Here is a 20,388-nt window from a genome sequence, read left to right as displayed (position 1 = left end):
CAGTTTACCCAACTTGAAATGGTGAGCGAATAATGGGCTTAGAGCTAGAGAAACCTAAACTATCCAAAGCAAACCCCATCCAATAGCAACCTGCGCTTGACCCATAGTTCAAATATGGGAAAGTAGATCCGTGGACAGTAAGAACAAATGAGACATCTGTCAATATCCACTTTCTTATTTTTTTTTTTCTTTGTGAATTGATTTGGGGGTTTTGATTCAATGTATTGAATCATAATGAAGAAGATTTTGAGACAGCATATCATCTGGTTGATTTGTAAGCTTGGTTTTGTTAATATTGACAAATACTTTTCACCCATAGCGATGGAATTGAGAAAAATTTCAAAGCTTGTATGAATCTCCACACGTGGTTTCGGTTCATAAAACATCCTTCTCCTTCAATACTCTTTGACACCGACCATTCAATCATGGAAAAACGTTCAATTGAAAAAGAGTGAATGACCGCCACATGAACCATGTGCAGCTATGCCCCAACCCTTTGTAAAAATTCCCATCACACCCGCAACCAAGTACCACCTCTTATCCAGTTTAATCTAGCAGTTTAAAGAATGACCCCAGTTTTATTCAATACCCATCAACTCAAAATAATATCAAATTCTTTTAGTTTAGTTTCAGTAATTTTGTTTACAGAGAACTGTTTGCTATTTGAATTTAAGCTTATTTATGAAAGTATGGGGCCTGAGGAAGATTATAGAGATGTGGGACTCAAAGCATTGGATCCAAAGATTTTCCGTCAAAATAATTCGAATAGGAATGATGAAGAGGCAAGAAACCATCCGCTATCCATTCCTGCAGATTATTAGCAGTTTGTTAAATTTTATATATTTGCTTGACAGTGACGTAAAATAATGTAGAGCTCGGTAGAGTCAAGTAACAAATAAATAAGAAAATATCATTACAACGAGGCAACATAAATCTACAATTCTAAAATTCCAATCATGAATTTTAAACATTAAATGTTGTTATTACTCTCTTTTAAGTTGTTATTTTTATTTCATAGTTTTAGTTTATGTAATTTTGAATTTATTAAATTTGGTTTATGTTCTTTTAATATTTAAATTTTAATCTTGATAATTAAATTTATTTGATTAAATTTAATTACTGGTCTTGTATATATAGTTGTAAATTTAGTTCATTTTCTCCAATTAGATCATTCTAAGCTTATGTACTTTTTAAAATTTTAAACTTTTAACCTTAATACAAATGATAATCGTTAATTCATTAATTAGATTTTAGTGAGTAATATATAAAAATAATAAATTGAAATGATATTATATATATAGTAATACGTTAGATAAATCAGATTTTAAAATAACCTAACGTTACTTAATAAATTTAATAATTATTATTTGATTATGACTGAAATTTTAAGATTTAAAAAGTATAAACACTAAAAATAACTAAATAAAAGTAGAAGAATTAAATCTATGACTTTTACTAAATACAAAGAGCAATACTAGAATTTAGTCTACTATAAGTAAATACCAAAAATTAAATTAAAACAATGATGAAAGCTTTTAATATGCATGGGGTGATAGTGGTTTTAGAATTACACATCCATCATGAAACAAAACAAATGATAAGACAAAATTTATCCACTATGAAACAATAATAAATTTAACAGCATTCCTATTCGCTCTGCTCTATTATTATATTTAGATAATTTTTTAATTATTTAAAGTAATCGATCAGAGATTTTTTTTTTTTTCTTTTTACCTTAGGTTCTAAAACCCATGAGATAATAAAGCAACTTTGAAGAGATGATCTTAAAGGCGATGAAGTTGGATTTAGGATTGGGATTGCCTTGGAAGTAACTATGGTTTCTTTTTTACTAGATTACTATTCTTTAATGGTTTGGAACTTTTACTCTCTTTTTTTTCATTATTTTAGATTCATCATTTTAGACTACAATTTTACTATTTTTATATATTATATCTTTATATTTTTCTAAAAAAATAAATTAAATTTTTATTATTTTTAAATTTTTTATTAATTTTAGATTTTAAAAAAGTAATTTTTATGTATAAGAGACCCTGCGATCTTAGCTACCCCTGCCTCTGAATGAATTTTGTAGTCACACTTGAAAAACAAAAAAAAAAAAAAAAAAAAGTGGGAGCCGGTTAATGATTAAATGCATAGCTCAACAAATTCACATAAAAAAAAAAAAACATTTGGAAATGGTCCTAATTTCCAAAGAATGGACATCAAAGGCAGTTTGACTGGTTAGTTGGGCCCGCTCAACAACAAAACCAAAATGCATGGCAGCAACCGGCGCCTCTCGATTCACGAGGCTCGTTGCCCAGCGTCTCCCTAATTTAAATCACGGCCGTTGGATTGCCAATCGTTTGTTCATCTCGAGATTGTCCGAGTTTAATAACTCAAGCATTTTTTGAATGCCCCAGTTATTTTTGAATTTTAAGTTGAGAGGAAAGTATCCGCTACCTTGCGGCGGTTTTTACCTATTCTTTTCCCCCTTTTTATTTATTTATTTAGTGTTGGCTTTAGTCAATCCTCCACCATGTGCCATGCTGCTGCCTCAAGAATGTTCTATTCAAATGATTCATAATTCGACTTCTTTCTATCACATAATTACTTAAATTGCCACTCAGCCATCTTTAAATTATTACTTCAATTGTGAATCAATTCAATTTTAATGTCATTTTAAACATTATATGTTAATTCGAGTATGATAAGGAGCATATTTAAAATACATAAATAAAATTTTAAATATATTTTTATTTATCTTATGACAAATTACAAAAACAGCCTAATAATAAATTTTAAATCCTATAACAAAATGGGCAATCATAGCTTTTAATAAAAATGCATCTCTACCCAACTCATTAGGTGAAGTAATATGATATATATTTATTATTTAGGTTAGATATAAAGTCTACATTCATTATCCCCAACCCTACTTAATCTTAAAATAGAAAAAGTTTATCCCAACTAGAATTCAAATGAAGGTATCAAAATCCTTTTTCTAATTCAACTAATTTATATATATATATATATATATATATATATTATATAATCCTCACTAAAATTTACTCTAAGGGTGAGTTTAGATGAATGGTACGTTTAGCTATAATTAGTGTAAAATAAGGATAATGATAAAATTAAATACTATAATGATACTCTAGCGTAAAATAAAAATAAATTAAATACATTTCACTACCCATCCAAACCTCTCTTAAATCTTAAAAAAACCTTATATTTTACCCAAAAAATCTTGAACAAAGTAAAAGAAGATTTTTACATAAATAAAATTTTAAAAAATTATATACTGAAATAGGTTGTTAATTAAATTATTTACGAAAATAGTATGTTGTTTTCATCGCGCCTATTTGACAGGCACAACTATTTTTATTTTTTAAATAAAATATTACTTTTTATTTTTATAAAAAATATTTAAATTTATATACAAGTAAAAATACAGTCAACGAGTCATAATATGAGTAAAAATACCAAAGCAGTCGCGTCTGTCAGTCGTCGCTCATTAGGTAGGCACGAATGCTCTTGCCCCCCACGTTGCCCACACAATCGCACACCCCCCACCCCCACGCCATCTGCTGCTGCATGCCCCCTGTAATAGTGATGCTTATGATCTCTTTGCTTTGTTTTCTGTACCAGTTTGGTTGATGGTAATATTAAAGATTGTCGACTGAAATACTTTGTTTTACATTTACAGCGGCCTTTCTTTTTCATTTTTTTTTCTAGTGGATTTGGTAAATCATTTGTCCAAATTTATTCAACTAATCTTATGTTTGCGTGCTAATGCCATTATGTTTGCGACTATGCAGGCAACGCAGTGCAGGAGCAATCGCTCCTATTTAACAGGTGCGACTTGTTTCGGGTTTTTTTATTTGTATTTTGATCCATTAATCGTATTTTTACTGTATATAAATTTAAATATTTTTAATAAAAATAAAATTTTATTTTAAAAACAAAAAATATTTTAATATAAAAGAAAGAGCTCACAACCTATTTTAAAATATAAATTTTTTAATTTATTTATGTAAAAACCAGTAGAAATTTGTTTTGTCTTAAATAGAAAGAAATTTTAAATTTAAAGATTTAAGGTATAAATATAGATGAAAAGGGGTTTATTACAAGATATATGGCATTTTAGTGATTATCTCTATAATTAAGGGTAATTTATATAAACATCTCACAATGGCTAAACACCCTCCTTCAAATTTTCAAATTTCTTCTGAGCTAAAACCCAGACAAGCACCTGTTGGTTGTCAGATCATTCACTAAAATAAAATTTAAAGAAATAACAAAAGAAATAATACTTTTTCTTTAAAAATTAAACATTTCCCTCTTTCACACGGAAATGACGTTGTAATACTAATAAGTTCCTCCTTCGTTGAACCAACCCTTTTTTTTTTTTTTATAAAATTTTTGGAATTTGGAGTTCAGGTTTGGATCTAAGAAGAAAGGATTTGGTGGTGACTTTTATGGTGTGTTTGATCAGTTTTTAGAGATCGATAATGGTGATGAAGGAGAGAGACGAAGAACTAGCTTTGTTCCTGGAAATGCGGAGACGAGAGAAGGAGAAAGAGAAGAGCAACAATCTTCTCTCCATTCACAACTCTGAACAACAACTCAATGTTCCTTTAGGTAAACTAAATGATTTTAACTTCATTTTCAGGTTCTTCCTTGTGGAAGATTATTTTATTTTTTTGAAGTGGTTGTATGTTTGTTGACTGTTGACTAAAGTGATGTTCTTGGATTTGAAATAGGATCTAACGTAAAAGTAAACGGAAACGGAAACGTCGGTGGCGGAGGTTCTCCGGTATCGAAGATCGTCTCGGCCTTGCCTGTACGAAAGACTGCAGCAGATAATTTTTTGAATTCGGAGAACGAAAAGTCTGATTATGATTGGTAAATGCTAAAGATATCCTATATCTCTCTAGCTGCTTTGGTTCATTTTAACCTTATAATTTACGATCGATCTCTGCTTTGAGCAGTGAGATGTTTATTATGGAGCTCTAGGTTTTGGATAATTGAATCTACGTGCTCATCAAATATCCTTTCTTGCTTTTTTTAACCAAAAGAAAGAATATGAAGTTTGTATTGAGCAATAATTTGAATTTTATCTTAAAGCTTCCTTTTAAGGGGGAAAGGTGTGGGTACCAATTAAGCCATAAAGAGAAGTACTTGACATCATTCTAAATCTTTAAAAGAAAGCATTCATTTGCTTTTTGTAAAATTTGGATTTTGACATGAAAAAGGTTTTTTTAATGGAAAATTAAAATTTATTATTTGATTTTATTTTATAGTCTCCATATCAATCATACATCAGGTAGTAAGTTGTGAGAGTGCAAAAGATTAGATATGGTAAATATCCCAAAATCCAGTGGCTGAAGTTTTTAGGTGAAGGATGTGGCCTAATGTTAAATTTGTTGTTTCTCTAATACTAATAACTCTATTGGCATCCATATGATCTATTCCCTCTTTCAAATTTGCTTTTACCTTTTGGCAACATAATTTGTTTAAGATATTTTTCCCTGAAAGAGAAACAGACATTTCAAAACTTGATAATTATATTTTAATGCTGTGACAGTCTACATTTCCTTATGGTTGCCGTATGAATTCTGTGGTTCAATGTTGATTTGTTTCTTTTGCTCTGTAGTCAGTACTAATGGGAGATATCTTCTGTCTTCAGGCTTCTTACTCCACCTGGTACACCACTATTTCCCTCTTTGGAAATGGAATCACAGAAGACTCTAATGAGCCAGATTGGGATGTCTAATGCTCGTCCAGTTGCACTGAAAACAAGGGTAAGAACTCTTATGTGATTTGAGTTCTGAATGCTTTCAACCCTTTTCCTTCTGCTGTGATGAGCCTGTCCAGATTGCCAAAATTGAGTTGTAATAGGAGTTTCAGTTTCTATCATGTCATACTGGGGCACTAAATCTCTTTGGCATGTGTTATGGTTGTCAAGTTTTGACAATTTACTGGATTTTTTTGCTCTTTGGTTGTTAGAGATTTTGCTACTTCCCTATTTGTCATATCTTGCAAATTTATCTTGCCTTGGGGTTTCAGCTGGCAAATCTCCCGGAGGAACCTGCTTTGAAGAGCACTCTTGCCTTAAAGCAACAAGCTCCGTCAGCCGGAGTAATCTCTTCCAGTACTCTAAATAGAAGGCCATCTTCTTCCGGGGGTTCAAAATCTGCTAGTAGACCTGCAACACCTACTGGTCGGCCCACTCTTCCCATGACAACCAAGCCTTCAAGGTCTTCTACTCCTACATCACGAGCCAACTTGCCTTCCATAAAGCCTGCTGCTTCTACAGCAAGATCCTCAACTCCAACTAGATCTGCTCCACGTTCTTTAACGCCAACTGCTAGGCCCTCTTTGCCTGCTTCCAAGTCGACATCAAGATCATCTACGCCAACACGTCGACCAGCTTCCTCATCTACCACGCCTATTGCATCTGCACCTTCTGGTCGATCCTCTTCAGTAACAAGATCAGCTTCCACTACATCTTCAATACCGAAATCAGCTTCCCTTACTTCTTCACTTATGAAATCAGCTCCTGCTACATCTTCTGTTACAAAATCAGGTACTGCTGCGTCTTCCATAACAAAACCATCAGCTGCCACTACATCAAAAAGCTCAGTACAATCACGGGGCACATCTCCAACCGTGAAGTCTAGGCCTTGGAAAGCATCTGAGATGCCTGGATTTTCGCTTGAAACACCACCAAATTTAAGGACATCATTGCCAGAAAGACCGGTATCAGCCTCACGGGGGAGGCCAGCAGCACCTGGTGCCAGATCATCTTCTGTTGAGGCCAATTCTAGTGGAAGACCAAGACGCCAGTCCTGCTCGCCTGCTAGAAGTAGGGCATCAAGTGGCAGTTTTGGTAATGGGAGCTCCATTCGTTCTGTGCGTAGAGCAGATGCCAATGGCAGTGACAACGAAAGTCCAGTAGTGATTGGGACAAAGATGGTTGAGAGAGTGGTAAATATGAGGAAACTGGTACCCCCAAAACAAGATGACAATCATCGAAACAACCCTACCGCAAAATTATCTACTTCTCTCGATAGCTCAGGATTCGGGAGAACACTCTCCAAAAAGTCTCTGGATATGGCTATGAGACACATGGTAGATCTCTTGCATTACATCAATGCATTTTGTTTACTTGATTCTTGTTGATAGTAAGATTTTTTATATCGATCTTTTCTCGTGCAGGATATCAGGCGAAGTATTTCAGGTCATAAGCTTATGACAAATGTTCCAGCTTCCTCCATATATAGTGTGAGATCCGGATCCACAAAGAGCAGGACTTTAAGTGTTTGTGATTCTCCTCTTGCCACGAGCAGCACTGCCAGCTCTGAGCCAAGTGTCAACAATAATTCATTCTTTATGGATGGGAGTGAAATGGAAGACAATGATATCAGTAGCGAGAGAGGAATCTCCTCTCCAACCAGCCAGCATGTTAGCTGAGCAAGGGAAACACTTCCATCCAAATTAATATATGTCGGGGGAAGCTCAGGCAGCATGATGATGAAGAAACAACCTGTTTCTTAAAGAAGCTGATGGTTAATGGAGCATTTCAAATTTATGTAATCTGTTAGTGCAGGGATAGTACTTCAGTACATTAATGTAAGAATGAGCTTAGATTTTGAGGGGGAAAAAAGAACCACTATTTTATAGTAAAACTTTGATTCCTGGTACTAGATATGCTACTCCTACCTTGCTCAAGGTATAAAAAGGAATTATTCTCCCAAATCCCAACTCAGAACTTAAAATCTTTCTTCCGAATTGGATCATCCAATTTATTGTCTATGTTATATGATCAATGGAAGTTTTGCTATAAAAAAATATGAACTTCCATTCACCTTGAAACATTTTTTTTTTGGTATCTTTTATGTTTTATAGTTCATATTCGAGGTTTGAACTTGTCCTTTTAATAATGTTATCTTTAAGTTTGAATCTAAATGAAAATTAACTATAAATATTAATGTGCAAAGATAAAGGTGAGACATTATTATTAAAAAGTCTTTTACAATTTCAATAGAGATATATGACCTTTATAAATTTTTTATTTAAAATTTTAAGTAACAAAGTTAGAGGATTAACTAACAAATAAGTAATATTAAAAGGATTTACAAAATAATTAATCTTTCTCAAACCCATTCATTTGAACAAAGGCTCTTATAATATTTTTCAAAAATAGGATAAATTCAAAATCATACATTGAAATAGATCAATATTAATACATATTGATAACTATATATATCCACCGAAATAAAATATTAACTACCTCGTAAAATGCTATTCTATTTTGTATAGGTTATTTAATCACTTCACCTGTTCTTTTAGCAATCGTTTATTTTATTCTTCTAATTGTTGATTAAATGGAAAATTATATTTGACTCCTTTAGAAAATTAATAATTTATTTTAAGATATTTTAACATGAAATTATTTAATTTTAGCCTTAAAATTTTATAGTTTTACTTATGAAATTTATCTTTACCCTCGACCTGATCAAAACTTAATTTTAAAAAAAGAATGCCATGTTTGGGGCTGAGTTGTAGGGGTTTTAATTGGTTAACCGACCGGTTAACTGACCCGAACTATCATTAACCGAATTAATCAACCCTTTTAAACTATTAATCGTTAACCGAATCAAAAATTTTTTAAAAAAATTAACCAAATCGAATTTTTTCGGTTAATCCGGTCAGGTATTCGAATTAACCAAAATTTATATATATATTTTTTTTTATTTTTGGTTAAAACAAGTATAAAACATATCAAAAATTAACCGACTTAACCGATAGATTAATTTATATTTTAAAAAAATTAACCGAACTGACTAACGTAATACTTATATATTATAATATTATTTATTACCGATTAACCAAATTCGATCAATTAACCGAATCAATTCGATTTTACCCGAAATTTGTACATTCTTACTGAGTTGAGGCTAGCTTAACATGCCAAAAAAAAAACTATATTACTGTTTAAAATGATAATATACTTTTATAGCTAAAATTAAATAAAATACTTAAAAACCATTTTATTTATATTCGGATCACATCAACCGAGCCTTTCATCTAAGCAGGTTCCAATATTGGACCAGGCTAAATGGGCCACCAAGCCCCTAAACAGCTCTACCTAACCCCTACGTCAATGCTTAAGACATCATTCATTTAACTTTTTCCCATTCATTTCAAAGAAAAATCAATTGTTTAATTAGGCAAGAGGTTTTTAAAGTTTTTATGGTTGTGTTAATTAATTTTTTTATTTGGAATTGAATTGTAATTAAAATAATAATTTTCATGTAAATTTTATAATAAATTTTAATTCTAATTTTAATTAATTTAATTTAATCCTTATAATAAAATAATTTATTTGTTCAAATTTAAGAAAATAATATTATTGAGAAAGAATCACAAATCTCAAATATGAATCATAAAATTGATATGAAAAATTAAAGAAAAAGACTTAATTGTGTAAAAAGTCCTCAAACTTTTTTTAAAAAAAAGCAATTAAGCCTCTATTTTTTTTTTTTGCACTCACTTGAGTACTTAACCATTCACAATGCATCAAAAAGACCATCAAACTTTTTCAAAAAAAAAAAACAATTAAACCCAATGGTGAAGGCAAAAAAATTTTGGGGGCCGAAATTAAATTTTAACTTTTACATTATAAAAAATGCAATTTTACCATTTGAATAGCCTATATCTTTATAATTTTTAAAAGATTGAATCAAATTTTTTAAATCATTTTTAGGGGGTCAAAGTGTAATTTTACCTTTACTAATTTAAAATTTTAAAAAATTTAAAAGGCCTAAATGGAAAATTTTTCATTTTAGGGGTCAAGCCCTTGCCAGCCCCTAGCTACGCCCCTGATTAAACTCTTGCTTTTTTTTTTTTACACTCAATTGGATATCTAAACTTTCAAAATGTATCAAAAAGACCCTCAAACTTTTTCAAAAAAAATAATTAAGCCCTTGCTTTTTTTTTTTTTTACTCAATTGGGTACTTGAATCGCCCTTAACTTTTTTTAGTTAAAGCCACCACGGTCACAACCATAATGTGACATGTGGCAAATAAATAGATAAAAAGTAAAAATCAATAAAAGTTATAAAAATAATTAATTTTTTAAAAATTATAAAAATTATAAAAATTATAGAAATAAATAGAAATATAAAAAATATATAAAAATTTTATAAATTTGTAAGAAAAGTATAAAAATGTAAAGAAAAAATATAAAATTCATAAAAAATTATAAAATTTTATAACTTCTATTATTTTTAATTTTTATCAATTTTCACCACTTGTCACACTGTGCTATAATGCATGATGGCTTTAGTTAAATAAAAATTGGTGGTAGTTAACTTTAATAGTCAATGATTAAAGGATCTTTTGATGCATTATATATATATATTATGATTTTTATAAGATTTTACAATTTTTTTATAATTTTAACTCTTTTGTTAAAAATAATAATTTTATAACTTTTATTGATTTTTATTTTTATAATTTTTACCACATGTCACACGTGGTTGTGATATGAGGTGGCTTTAACTAGAAAAAATTAGTTACAGTTAAATTTAACGGTCAACTATTAAAAATTTATTATTAACTTCTAAAATGCAAATTTTTTGTTTAGTCAATAATTTTTTTTTTGAATAAAACACAATCAAATTATATTAATCTAACATAAATGAATAATTTGTTACTCTAATAATCTCAACAACAACTACTAACTTCTGTTGACTCTCAGCCAACATTTGCATAACTCTATGATGCCATCTTGACTTAATGGATTCGCAACTTGCTTTCCATGAAGTTAATTCATCTCATATGGTCTGTAAAATATTGGAGTTGATTAGTCAATTTTGATGTTGTTTATCTGTTAGGAACCTTCATATTCTGTTTGTCCATTTTAACTACTTCCACTTTCTGTTTTACATGAAGACTGGTTCATTATGTCTCCCCACATGGATGCCCACATTAAATTAGGGTTTAGAACCCTAGCTCCAAATTCAACAAAAGATGGGCCTTTGGGCTCAATATAACTCAAAAATGGGCCTTGGACTGGACTAAAACCAATTGGGTTTAAGATTAAATATTGGGCTTCAAAAACAAATCAATTTGGGCTTTTAAAACAAATAATCTATTTGAGCTTTGAATTTTTTACATTAAGCCTTTTACTCCAAACTGATTCTTACTTAAAGCTGATTTTTATTTGTCTAAAAAAATTCTAATTTTACTTCAAATAAAAAATTTATTATTATTATTATTCAAAACCAAACATGAGTGGATAAATCAATACAAAATTTTAAAATTTAAATTAAATTAAAAAATTCAAATTAATTGAAACTAAAATTAAACACAATCTAATTTAATTCTATTTAAGACAAAAAATGTAAACTATTGATATTATATCAATTAAGTCCTTTCGTTATTGAAATTAGTAATTCAACTGTTAAATGACATGTCAAATATTATATAACTAAATTTTAAAAATTAAAATGTTGACAAATAATTTCAAAAGTAAAAACTAAAACTGAAAATAAAACAAAACTGAAAATAAAAAAGAAAAAAATGAATGATAAAACTTATATAAAAGTTTTGAAAACCACATAAATTAAAATTTTTAAAAATCTTTTTTTTACAATATTCATTTTTTCTTAAAGTTTTCATTTTAAATTATGTCATATAAGATCTAACGTACCATTTAAGAGTTAAATTAGCTATTTTAGTAATGAAATGAACTAATTAATATAATCTCAATAGTTTGCAATGTAATTAGAATGATTTGAAGTTTAGAGATCTATTTAAAATGATGGTTACAGTTTAGATGTTTGGTTCAATTAACTTTTATTTCTTTAAAAAATTCATTGTAATATATATATATATATATATATATATATGGTTCTCAACATTCTTTTCCATGGTAAATACTTTTAAATTCATACTTTTTTTTTTTTTGGTGTGTTTGGTTGGGTGAAAAACTAAAAGGATGAGAGAAGAAAATGGAAAGAAAATAAATTTTAAATGTGCTTGGTAGAGAAAAAAAGAGCGATGAAAGAAAATAGGAGGGAAGATAATTTTCTATCCTAATGCATAAAAATCAATCATTCACAATTGAAATGACGAAAAGAAAAAAAATGAAAGAAATCTGTGTATTAATTCAAAATTATACATTTTCAAATCTACCCATCTTTTTATCGTTCCTACAAACTACACTTACGAAAAATTATATTTTTTATTCCGTAATTTTAGGGTTTTTTCATCATCTACATTGAAGTTTTGTAGGCAACTCCTTTTGTTGATGAATGTGTGGTATCATTATATATATTTTGTGGGTGGCCGTAAGTAAGAAAGGTGCAGGCAAAAGGAATTTGTGTGAGCCCCATTTTCAGGATAATTTCCATGTTAGATACACTATAATTTAATCATACGACCTAGTTTCCTAATAAAACAACCCAACATCCCTCCCATTCTATAAGATAATTGGAAAAGATGACAAATTGTAAAAGCTATTCATCGTGAATGTGCAGTGAGGTGTGGGCTTATCCTACCAAAACACTATACTGGGGTTGATATTGAATCAAAATATTGAATTACTCTCAATAATGTTGATTTTAATTATTTAATTTAATTTTAATTTTTATTAATGAAATTTGAATTAAATTTAATCAAACAAATTCATTTGAATTATTTTATAATTTTTTAGATATACCAATTCATTCATTTTTGAAATTGATAGGAACTCAAGAGGTATACAGATCAATTTTTTATTTGTTTTTTTTTTAGTTTCTTTTGATCTTAAAAATTCAATTTGATTTAAACTAAAAAATAGAATTAATTATTCAAAATAATTTTGAAAAATTAAACAACTTGATTCAATTAATTCAAAAATTTTAATCGAACCAAGTCATATCCATCCCTACCAATTAGGAAAATAAAAGAAAAATGCATTAACAATTGTTTAAAGATATCTCAAATTATAATTTATTAACCGGATATCCATCTACCTCAAAAGATAACCTGAAATCGAAACATTGGTTTAATTCACATTTTAGCACCACCAAACTCATCAACACCTACTAATGGAAAAGCTTGTGTTTTTTGGTCTATAAAATTAGAGATTAGATAGACAATTTGAAGTAGAGGCATGGGTTGATCATAATTACTAAAGGGACAACTCAACTTCATATACATATATATGATAAAGTAATGGAGGAGGAAAAAATGATTGCATGCGAATAATTTTGGTACCAAATATATGTTATTTTGCAATCATCCCTCACTAGTTTTTATTATAATTTATAGTACAATAATTGTATGATACATAAATGTTATATATACCAAGTGACTTCTCATCTACCTTGAATAAGATTAGGGACCAATATCAATTATTATATTGTTAACCCTTTGGCTTTTCTATCTATATTTTGAAAATTATATTATAAGTTTGGTAAATAAATTAAAATATTTTCAATAATGAAAACAAGAATACGTTTGATATATATATATATATATATATATATATATTTTTTTATAGTAGAAACATAAGAAAAATAATTTACATATAAAATTTGTTATACAAAATACTATTATATTTATATTAAAGTTTCAAAAGGGTTTTTGATTGATCGATCAAAAGAAGAATCTACTTCAATCGATATGCCCTTAGGCACGGCTATACATAACATAGAAATCACACTTGGAAGGGGTAGACAATTAACTAGAGTAGTGGATGTTGTTGCAAAACTGATTGCAAAGGAGGGGAAATCTATATATTTTGTATATTTGTTATCACCATTAAGCTTCTTCTATTAAATTCAATAGTGCGACATTTTAAAATAACAAAAATTCACTTGATAGTGATGTGATAAAAAAATAACGTTGAAAATGCTAATATAGATTTTTTTCTTAAAACATTCATTGGAACTCATTATTATAAAATATTTTTTTGTTGTTGGAATAGTGTTTTGAAAAAAGAAGAAAACGTAGGCATTGTAATTAAAAAGTTAATAATATTAACTATTTAGACTAACCAATTATATTATAAAAAGTAGATGGATCAAATAATATAAAAATTTAAGTATATAGTTTAAAACCAAGTTTTAGCATAATATAAGGGCCAAAATTGAAAATTTCCTATAGTCTTATAATGTTAAAAAAGAAAAAAAAAAAAGCAAACCTAAAAGATGTGTCAAAGTCTTTAAGACATTTAGAACATAATTCAAGTTGGTTATAATTATTAACTATTTAGATTAATTAATAACATTATAAAATAAAAGACTTAATTATGTCGAACTGAAATTTGATATTTTCTTATAATGTAAAGAAAAGAAGATAATCATATACTGAGTCATCAAAAGGAAGGCCACAAGGGTGTTTTTATTATATATAGATATATAAATAAAATCACTTATACCAATTTAATTAAATTAAACTATGAAATTTTTTTTCTAAAAATGAACTTTAGGATTGGTATTTATACTACTTTTATATATTTTGATTCTTCTACATAATATCATTAATTAATCTAAATAGTTCATACCCTTAATTATTTCAGTTAAAATATTGATGTCACATTTTTTTTCTTAAAAGTCTCTATTCCAACTTCATGCATATATATAGAGATGTTTTAAAAGGAATTCACATCATCATTTTAATTGGATGCTAATTAATTGGTTTAACTATTGTCATAGTAAAAGTGGAGGACCAAGTTTTGTCAAATTAAATATAAAGATTAAATCACAAATGTGAGTAAAATAGAGAAATTGGAACTGTGGTTTTACCATTATCTTATAATGACTAAAAGAAGAAATGAAAAAAAGGAATTGAGTCATTAGTTATTCTAATTAATTAGCATCCTTAATAATTTCAACAGGAGGCACGGACCTTTAAAAAAAAAACACTTATTTCAACTTATCATGTCAAAATAATTTTTTTTTAAATTCATGCCACAATTTTTTTTTTTTTTTTTGTAAAAGAACCTAATTAAACTAAATACCTAAAAGTCTCATACACTAATCTTATTATTCTTAAAATTTTCTAACCTAGATTCATCTTCTAAATTGCTCTAATTGGTTCGACCCCAGCTTTGTGCTAACCTATACTAAATTGCCATCCTAATGAAATCTTAGTATTTGTACTAGCTAATAATATTATAAATTTTAGTAAATATTTTTTTCTCAAAAACACATCTGATTGTTACCACTGTTAAATATCATCAATTAAATTCACTAGTAAGATATTTTGAATTAAAAAAAATCACTTGGTAATGAAGCAACAAAAAAAAAAAATTAAAATGCCAATGTGGACTTTTTCCTTAAAACACATATTTGAACTTGTAATGATAAAATAAATTTTTTGTTGGAATGATGTTTTTAAAATTGATGTCAACATTTTAATTAAAATAATTAAAGATATTCACTATTTAAATTAGTTAATGACTTTAAAAATGTATAGAAAATAATTATATTAAAAAAAAAAACAAATATATGACATAAATCTCAAGTTTGGGTATAATATAAAAGTCCAGAATTAAAATTTGATTATAAAAGAAAACCTCAAAAAGACTTAAAAAGTCAAAAAATTATCCATTTTGAGTTAGAAACAATATTAAGAAGAAAAAAAATAAAATGAAAGAGAGGGAATGATAGGGAAGGCAGGGCCTTAGGTTTCCTTTTATGTGAAAAAGGTTTGCTTGGCTTGTTAGGAATAACTATTATCTGGTTTTGTCGGTGAGAAAAAAAAATTGTGCTGTAAAATCCACCAACCCAACATCCTAATTCCTAATTATGTTATGATAATTGTGGGGGTCAAATATAGGGCCTTTTTTTTTTTTTTAAAAAATAAAAAAAAGGTACACAGAAACCTTCGGTCGCATGCATGCAATCTTCTAAATCCTTGGCTGCCTTTTCTTTGTTTTAACTTGATATTTTATATGGATGATTTATAATTAAATAATACTTGATTATAAATAAATATTAATAAATTTCATCTTTAAATTTTAAATTCAAAACTTGAAAGTTATTAGTGTTGGTTTATAATTAATTATTATGTAATATTTTTATTTCATATAATAATAAAATATATGATGCTTCTGTATATTTCCTTTTGAAAACTTTCTGTACACAGTCAAACTAATATCCAAATGACATCAAATTAAATTAGGAGCACACATATTATTTATATTAGAATGATGAATAAGTAGGAAGCACCAATAAAATTACAATTATAATTAATATATCGATATATCTATATGACAAAAATCAAACTATTACAATACATAAATAAATAAATAGATAGAATATAACTATATCTATATTAGAATAAATATGGACCGAAGACACAATATATGATTTCTTATATATATATAATGAAACTTTAACCCACACATTTCAACTTTTACCAAATATGATTTTAAAATTTAACTGTTCAGAAGCTCATCCAAATTTTATTAAGGTTTCAATCAAGGGCCTGCATATTTCGAACATTTGCTTCAAAATAACACATGAGACATTAAGCCAATAAAGAGTGTTGAGAACATGGGCAAGTTGTCAATAATTGACCTCTACCTTACGTCGAGAATCTCTAGCCACACCGCCCCCACGTCGCTAATTGATATAAAGACCGTTCCAGTTTAGACTTTTTTATCTAAAATTTGTAGTCATACATCATAAAGAAGGTCCCAACACTATCACACCCATCTTTCTCCGTAAAATGATGCCTCCCGTAAAAGAAGAAAAAGACCAAAGAAATTGTTAACCATCTCACTTGGTTCTTTTCAACTGGTTTATGGCATTTTTTCAGGCATACCATATGTCAAATTTTTATCAATTAAAATTACTCCTACACTTGTTTCTTCCATCTCTTTTAGACCCAAAAAATAACAAAAAGGTAATACAAATGAAAGTGAAGAAACACACGATGCTTCGTATATTATATTATTGGACTCGCTTCCTTTGGGATGTGTCTCTTTTGTAAACTTATAAAATATCTCTTCCCATTGACCTCCAGACAGGTTTATCTTCAGCTCTAACAAGCCTTTGAAATTCTGAATATCTAGATAGCTTCACCCTCTTCAACACCCCATATTGATGGCAGCCAAAAGTTTTGGCTGCCGGGTTGTTAATCGATCCAAATCGCCTGTTGTTTTTATGATCTTGTTTGCTCTTCTAATGTTTTCGATGCTGGCAGATAGTATTGTTTCTAAAATATCACTTGAATCGGCTGCTTTCAATCAGAAACGTGATTACCAGGTGTTGCAGAGTCCGAAAGTTGTAAGAAATTTCAAGAGGAATGTTGTTTTTCCTCTGCCATTGACTGTTTCTACACAAAACAAGATCATCAGGGTCGATAATGAACATGGGATTGGGAAATTCAGGAGAAGAAGACTGCCAGAGCATGAGGTTTTCATGTCAGATGAGTTGACAAAGAAGTTCCATGGCCGAGTTCTTGAATTCTTCAACCATGGGTGCGAGGTTCACTTCTTCATGACATGGATTGCCAAGGTAGGGTCCTTTGGAAGAAGGGAAATCATGGCAGTGGAAAGCGTTTTTAAAGCTCATCCTAATGGTTGCTTGATGATTCTATCCAGAACCATGGACTCAGTACAAGGTTACAGGATCCTGAAACCGTTGCTTGATCGTGGTTTCAAAGTTCTAGCAGTGGCCCCAGACTTCCCATTTCTGGTGAAGAACACACCCGCTGAAGCTTGGCTTGATGATATGAAGAGTGGGAAAAAGGACCCTGGTGAGATTCCATTGGCTCAGAATCTATCTAATTTATTGAGGCTTGCTGTTCTATACAAGTACGGTGGTGTTTACTTAGACACGGACTTCATAGTGCTGAGGAGTTTTAAAGGGTTGAAGAACACAATTGGAGCACAAAGCATTGATGTGGTGTCTAAGAACTGGACAAGATTGAACAATGCAGTGCTGGTCTTTGATATGAACCATCCACTCGTACTCAAGTTCATTGAGGAATTTGCTTTGACATTTGATGGGAACAAATGGGGACACAATGGGCCCTATATGGTTTCCAGGGTGGTTCGTGGAGTAGAAGGGAGAGCTGGTTATAATTTTACGATCTTACCACCTATGGCTTTTTATCCTGTTGATTGGATGAAAATAGGGAGCCTCTTTAAGCTGCCTAACGATAGCGCTGAGTGGAGGTGGATAGAAGCTAAGGTGTTGCAGCTAAAGAGGCAAACATATGGAGTACATCTCTGGAATAAGCAAAGTAGCAAATTAATGGTTGAAGAGGGAAGTGTAATGGGAAGATTAATGGCAGAAAATTGTGTTTTGTGTAAACATGTGTATAGTTCTTAAAAAGAAAGTGATGGTGAAGCTTATTCAATCAAAACAGATTGTCCTATAGTTAAGCGTCAAAATGTTGTGCCCCAATTCAAGGGCCTCTCATTATAAATTAAATGTGAATCGAGACCGGGTAAGGGTAAGTTATAGAAAGTAGTAAATATAGTTGTGATCTTTAATCTCTCTCTTAATGAAATGGTCTAGTTAAAGCTCATGATACTCTCTTGTTGGGACACCTCAAATAAATTATAGCTAACTCTTTTTTTCTTTTTTTTTTTTATGTTGGCTAAAGTTCAAGTTGGTGTTCATTTTGTTACTTCAAGCACTACTTTAGTTTTTTAGTTCAAAATGAACTAAGTTGGTATAGCATTTAATGTAATTAGGTGCTGATAGACTGATAAATCAGTTTAATTACCTATGTGTGCAAGTAATGTTTTCATAAATTCCAATGTAACTTAGTGGTGTTAGGTGGATGTTTAGGGGATGTAGTTGACTGTATATGTATTGTTTTTCTTATTAAAAATTTGAGCTAAATGAGCTGAAGCCATAGCTCCCTTGCTGCACATTTGTGAGCAAGATACTGCCTTGTTCTGTCTTGTTTTCTTCCTCTGCTCCTCTTCCAAAAACACCAACACAAATAGATATCAATTGGCAATGGCTCATTATACACAAATAAATTCCTATTGATCGACAAACTCTACTTGACGAGCCAATGGGCAACAAATTCTCTTCTCTTGGGACATGCTTCATTTGTCATTGCTAATCTCTCCAAATGTTCTTGCTACGGTGTTGTTTGTAGTGTAGAGTCATGGTATAATGTCCAATTTACATATCAGCTTGATGATTATAATTTTGGACAAACTTAGAATTAATAGATAAATTTACAAATCTCATGAATTATTATCTGCAATAATCACATTTTTTAGGTAAAATAAGGGATGGGTTGGAGTTTATTTAATTTTTAGATTATTATTTAATTGGATGAATAAATAAAATAATTGACTCTAAAATAAAAATAAATTAAATAATTATCTTAGTTGAATATTATTTGGATAATTAAATAAATTTACATATAAATTTTAATATGATAAAGTCAACATAATATTAAAATTAACTTATGTAATTTATCGTTTATGATTTCAGCAAAAAAAAAAAAAAAGAAAAAGAGGAAGTGATTTTATTATCTGCAAATTAAAGAAGACATTTATCCTTATTTAAGTAAGCATAAATCAACAAAGGAGAAGAGTCTTATGCAATCATGACATTGTTTCAGTTGAAGAGATGAGTCCTATTCCAAGTTGATTTTTTTGGATATTATGATAAAAATGAGATAAGGTTTTCAACGAGGAATGTATGTAGTACGTCCTTAAAAGAGTCTTTTATCAAGAAGGAAGTATGTGCAGCAAAGTCTTGAAGAATCTTAGTTGGCCTTCGTGTCTTCTACATGAGTTCCATGCTTGAAGAGTCCTAGTCTGTCTTGGCTTGTTGGTGCAAAAATGAATGTAAAATAGCTAGAAGAGAGAGAAAAACTAAATTTTCTTGTAAATTAATTTACCTAATACAACTACTCCCCAGTAAGCTTTCTTGTAAATTGTAATACATGACTTATATACAAAAAAACTTCAACTAAACATGTCAAATACAACTGATTTTCCCAGTATGCACTTTGTGTGTTAAGATGTGCTTCATGCGTCAATATGCACTTCTTGTGCTAGGATGCAGTTTGTATGCTAGGATACACTTCGTGTGCTAGTATGCATTATGTGTGCCAGTTTCCCCTACTTCAATTTCTTCGATGATGCACTTTAGTGCCAGATTGGTGTGTTGGTTGAACGATCTATGTATCCGTCTAAATTCGAGTCAGATTAGTAGAGATTATAATACATAAGCTTGATAAATGATATTGAATTGAAATGATATGATGATATGGAACCATAAGTGCTTATAAGTAATTCATGATAGAGAAAGCATATAAAATATTATGCGAACAGGTTAGAAACGAGTCGTGGGGACCGAATCAAATGTGAATGAGTCAGTAGACTCCATGTTAGGATTT

At 29.6% G+C, this 20,388-nt stretch overlaps 2 protein-coding genes across 7 annotated transcripts; both read left to right on the top strand.

Moving 5' to 3' along the window:
- Window positions 1-4,174: 4,174 nt before the first annotated feature.
- On the top strand, window positions 4,175-7,764 carry LOC108457832 (uncharacterized protein PB18E9.04c-like). Of its 6 annotated transcripts, none has more exons than XM_053026471.1 (5): window positions 4,175-4,644; window positions 4,767-4,908; window positions 5,693-5,807; window positions 6,013-7,137; window positions 7,233-7,764. In XM_053026471.1, the coding sequence occupies exons 1-5, from the start codon at window positions 4,515-4,517 to the stop codon at window positions 7,251-7,253; spliced, it is 1,533 nt and encodes a 510-aa protein (XP_052882431.1). In that variant the 5' UTR covers window positions 4,175-4,514; the 3' UTR covers window positions 7,254-7,764. The 6 variants fall into 6 exon arrangements, with proteins under 6 accessions (XP_052882431.1, XP_017612482.1, XP_017612484.1 ...); XM_017756993.2 differs by having other exon boundaries at window positions 4,176-4,644; window positions 7,225-7,764; XM_017756995.2 differs by having other exon boundaries at window positions 4,177-4,644; window positions 6,073-7,137; window positions 7,225-7,764.
- Window positions 7,765-16,675: 8,911 nt separating this feature from the next.
- On the top strand, window positions 16,676-18,546 carry LOC108458268 (uncharacterized). Its single transcript, XM_017757601.2, has one exon. The coding sequence runs from the start codon at window positions 17,115-17,117 to the stop codon at window positions 18,345-18,347; it is 1,233 nt and encodes a 410-aa protein (XP_017613090.1). The 5' UTR covers window positions 16,676-17,114; the 3' UTR covers window positions 18,348-18,546.
- Window positions 18,547-20,388: the final 1,842 nt, after the last annotated feature.

This window comes from Gossypium arboreum, chromosome 4 (assembly GCF_025698485.1).
Source record: "Gossypium arboreum isolate Shixiya-1 chromosome 4, ASM2569848v2, whole genome shotgun sequence".
NCBI lineage: Eukaryota > Viridiplantae > Streptophyta > Magnoliopsida > Malvales > Malvaceae > Gossypium > Gossypium arboreum.
This window is presented reverse-complemented; position numbering and strand designations above follow the sequence as displayed.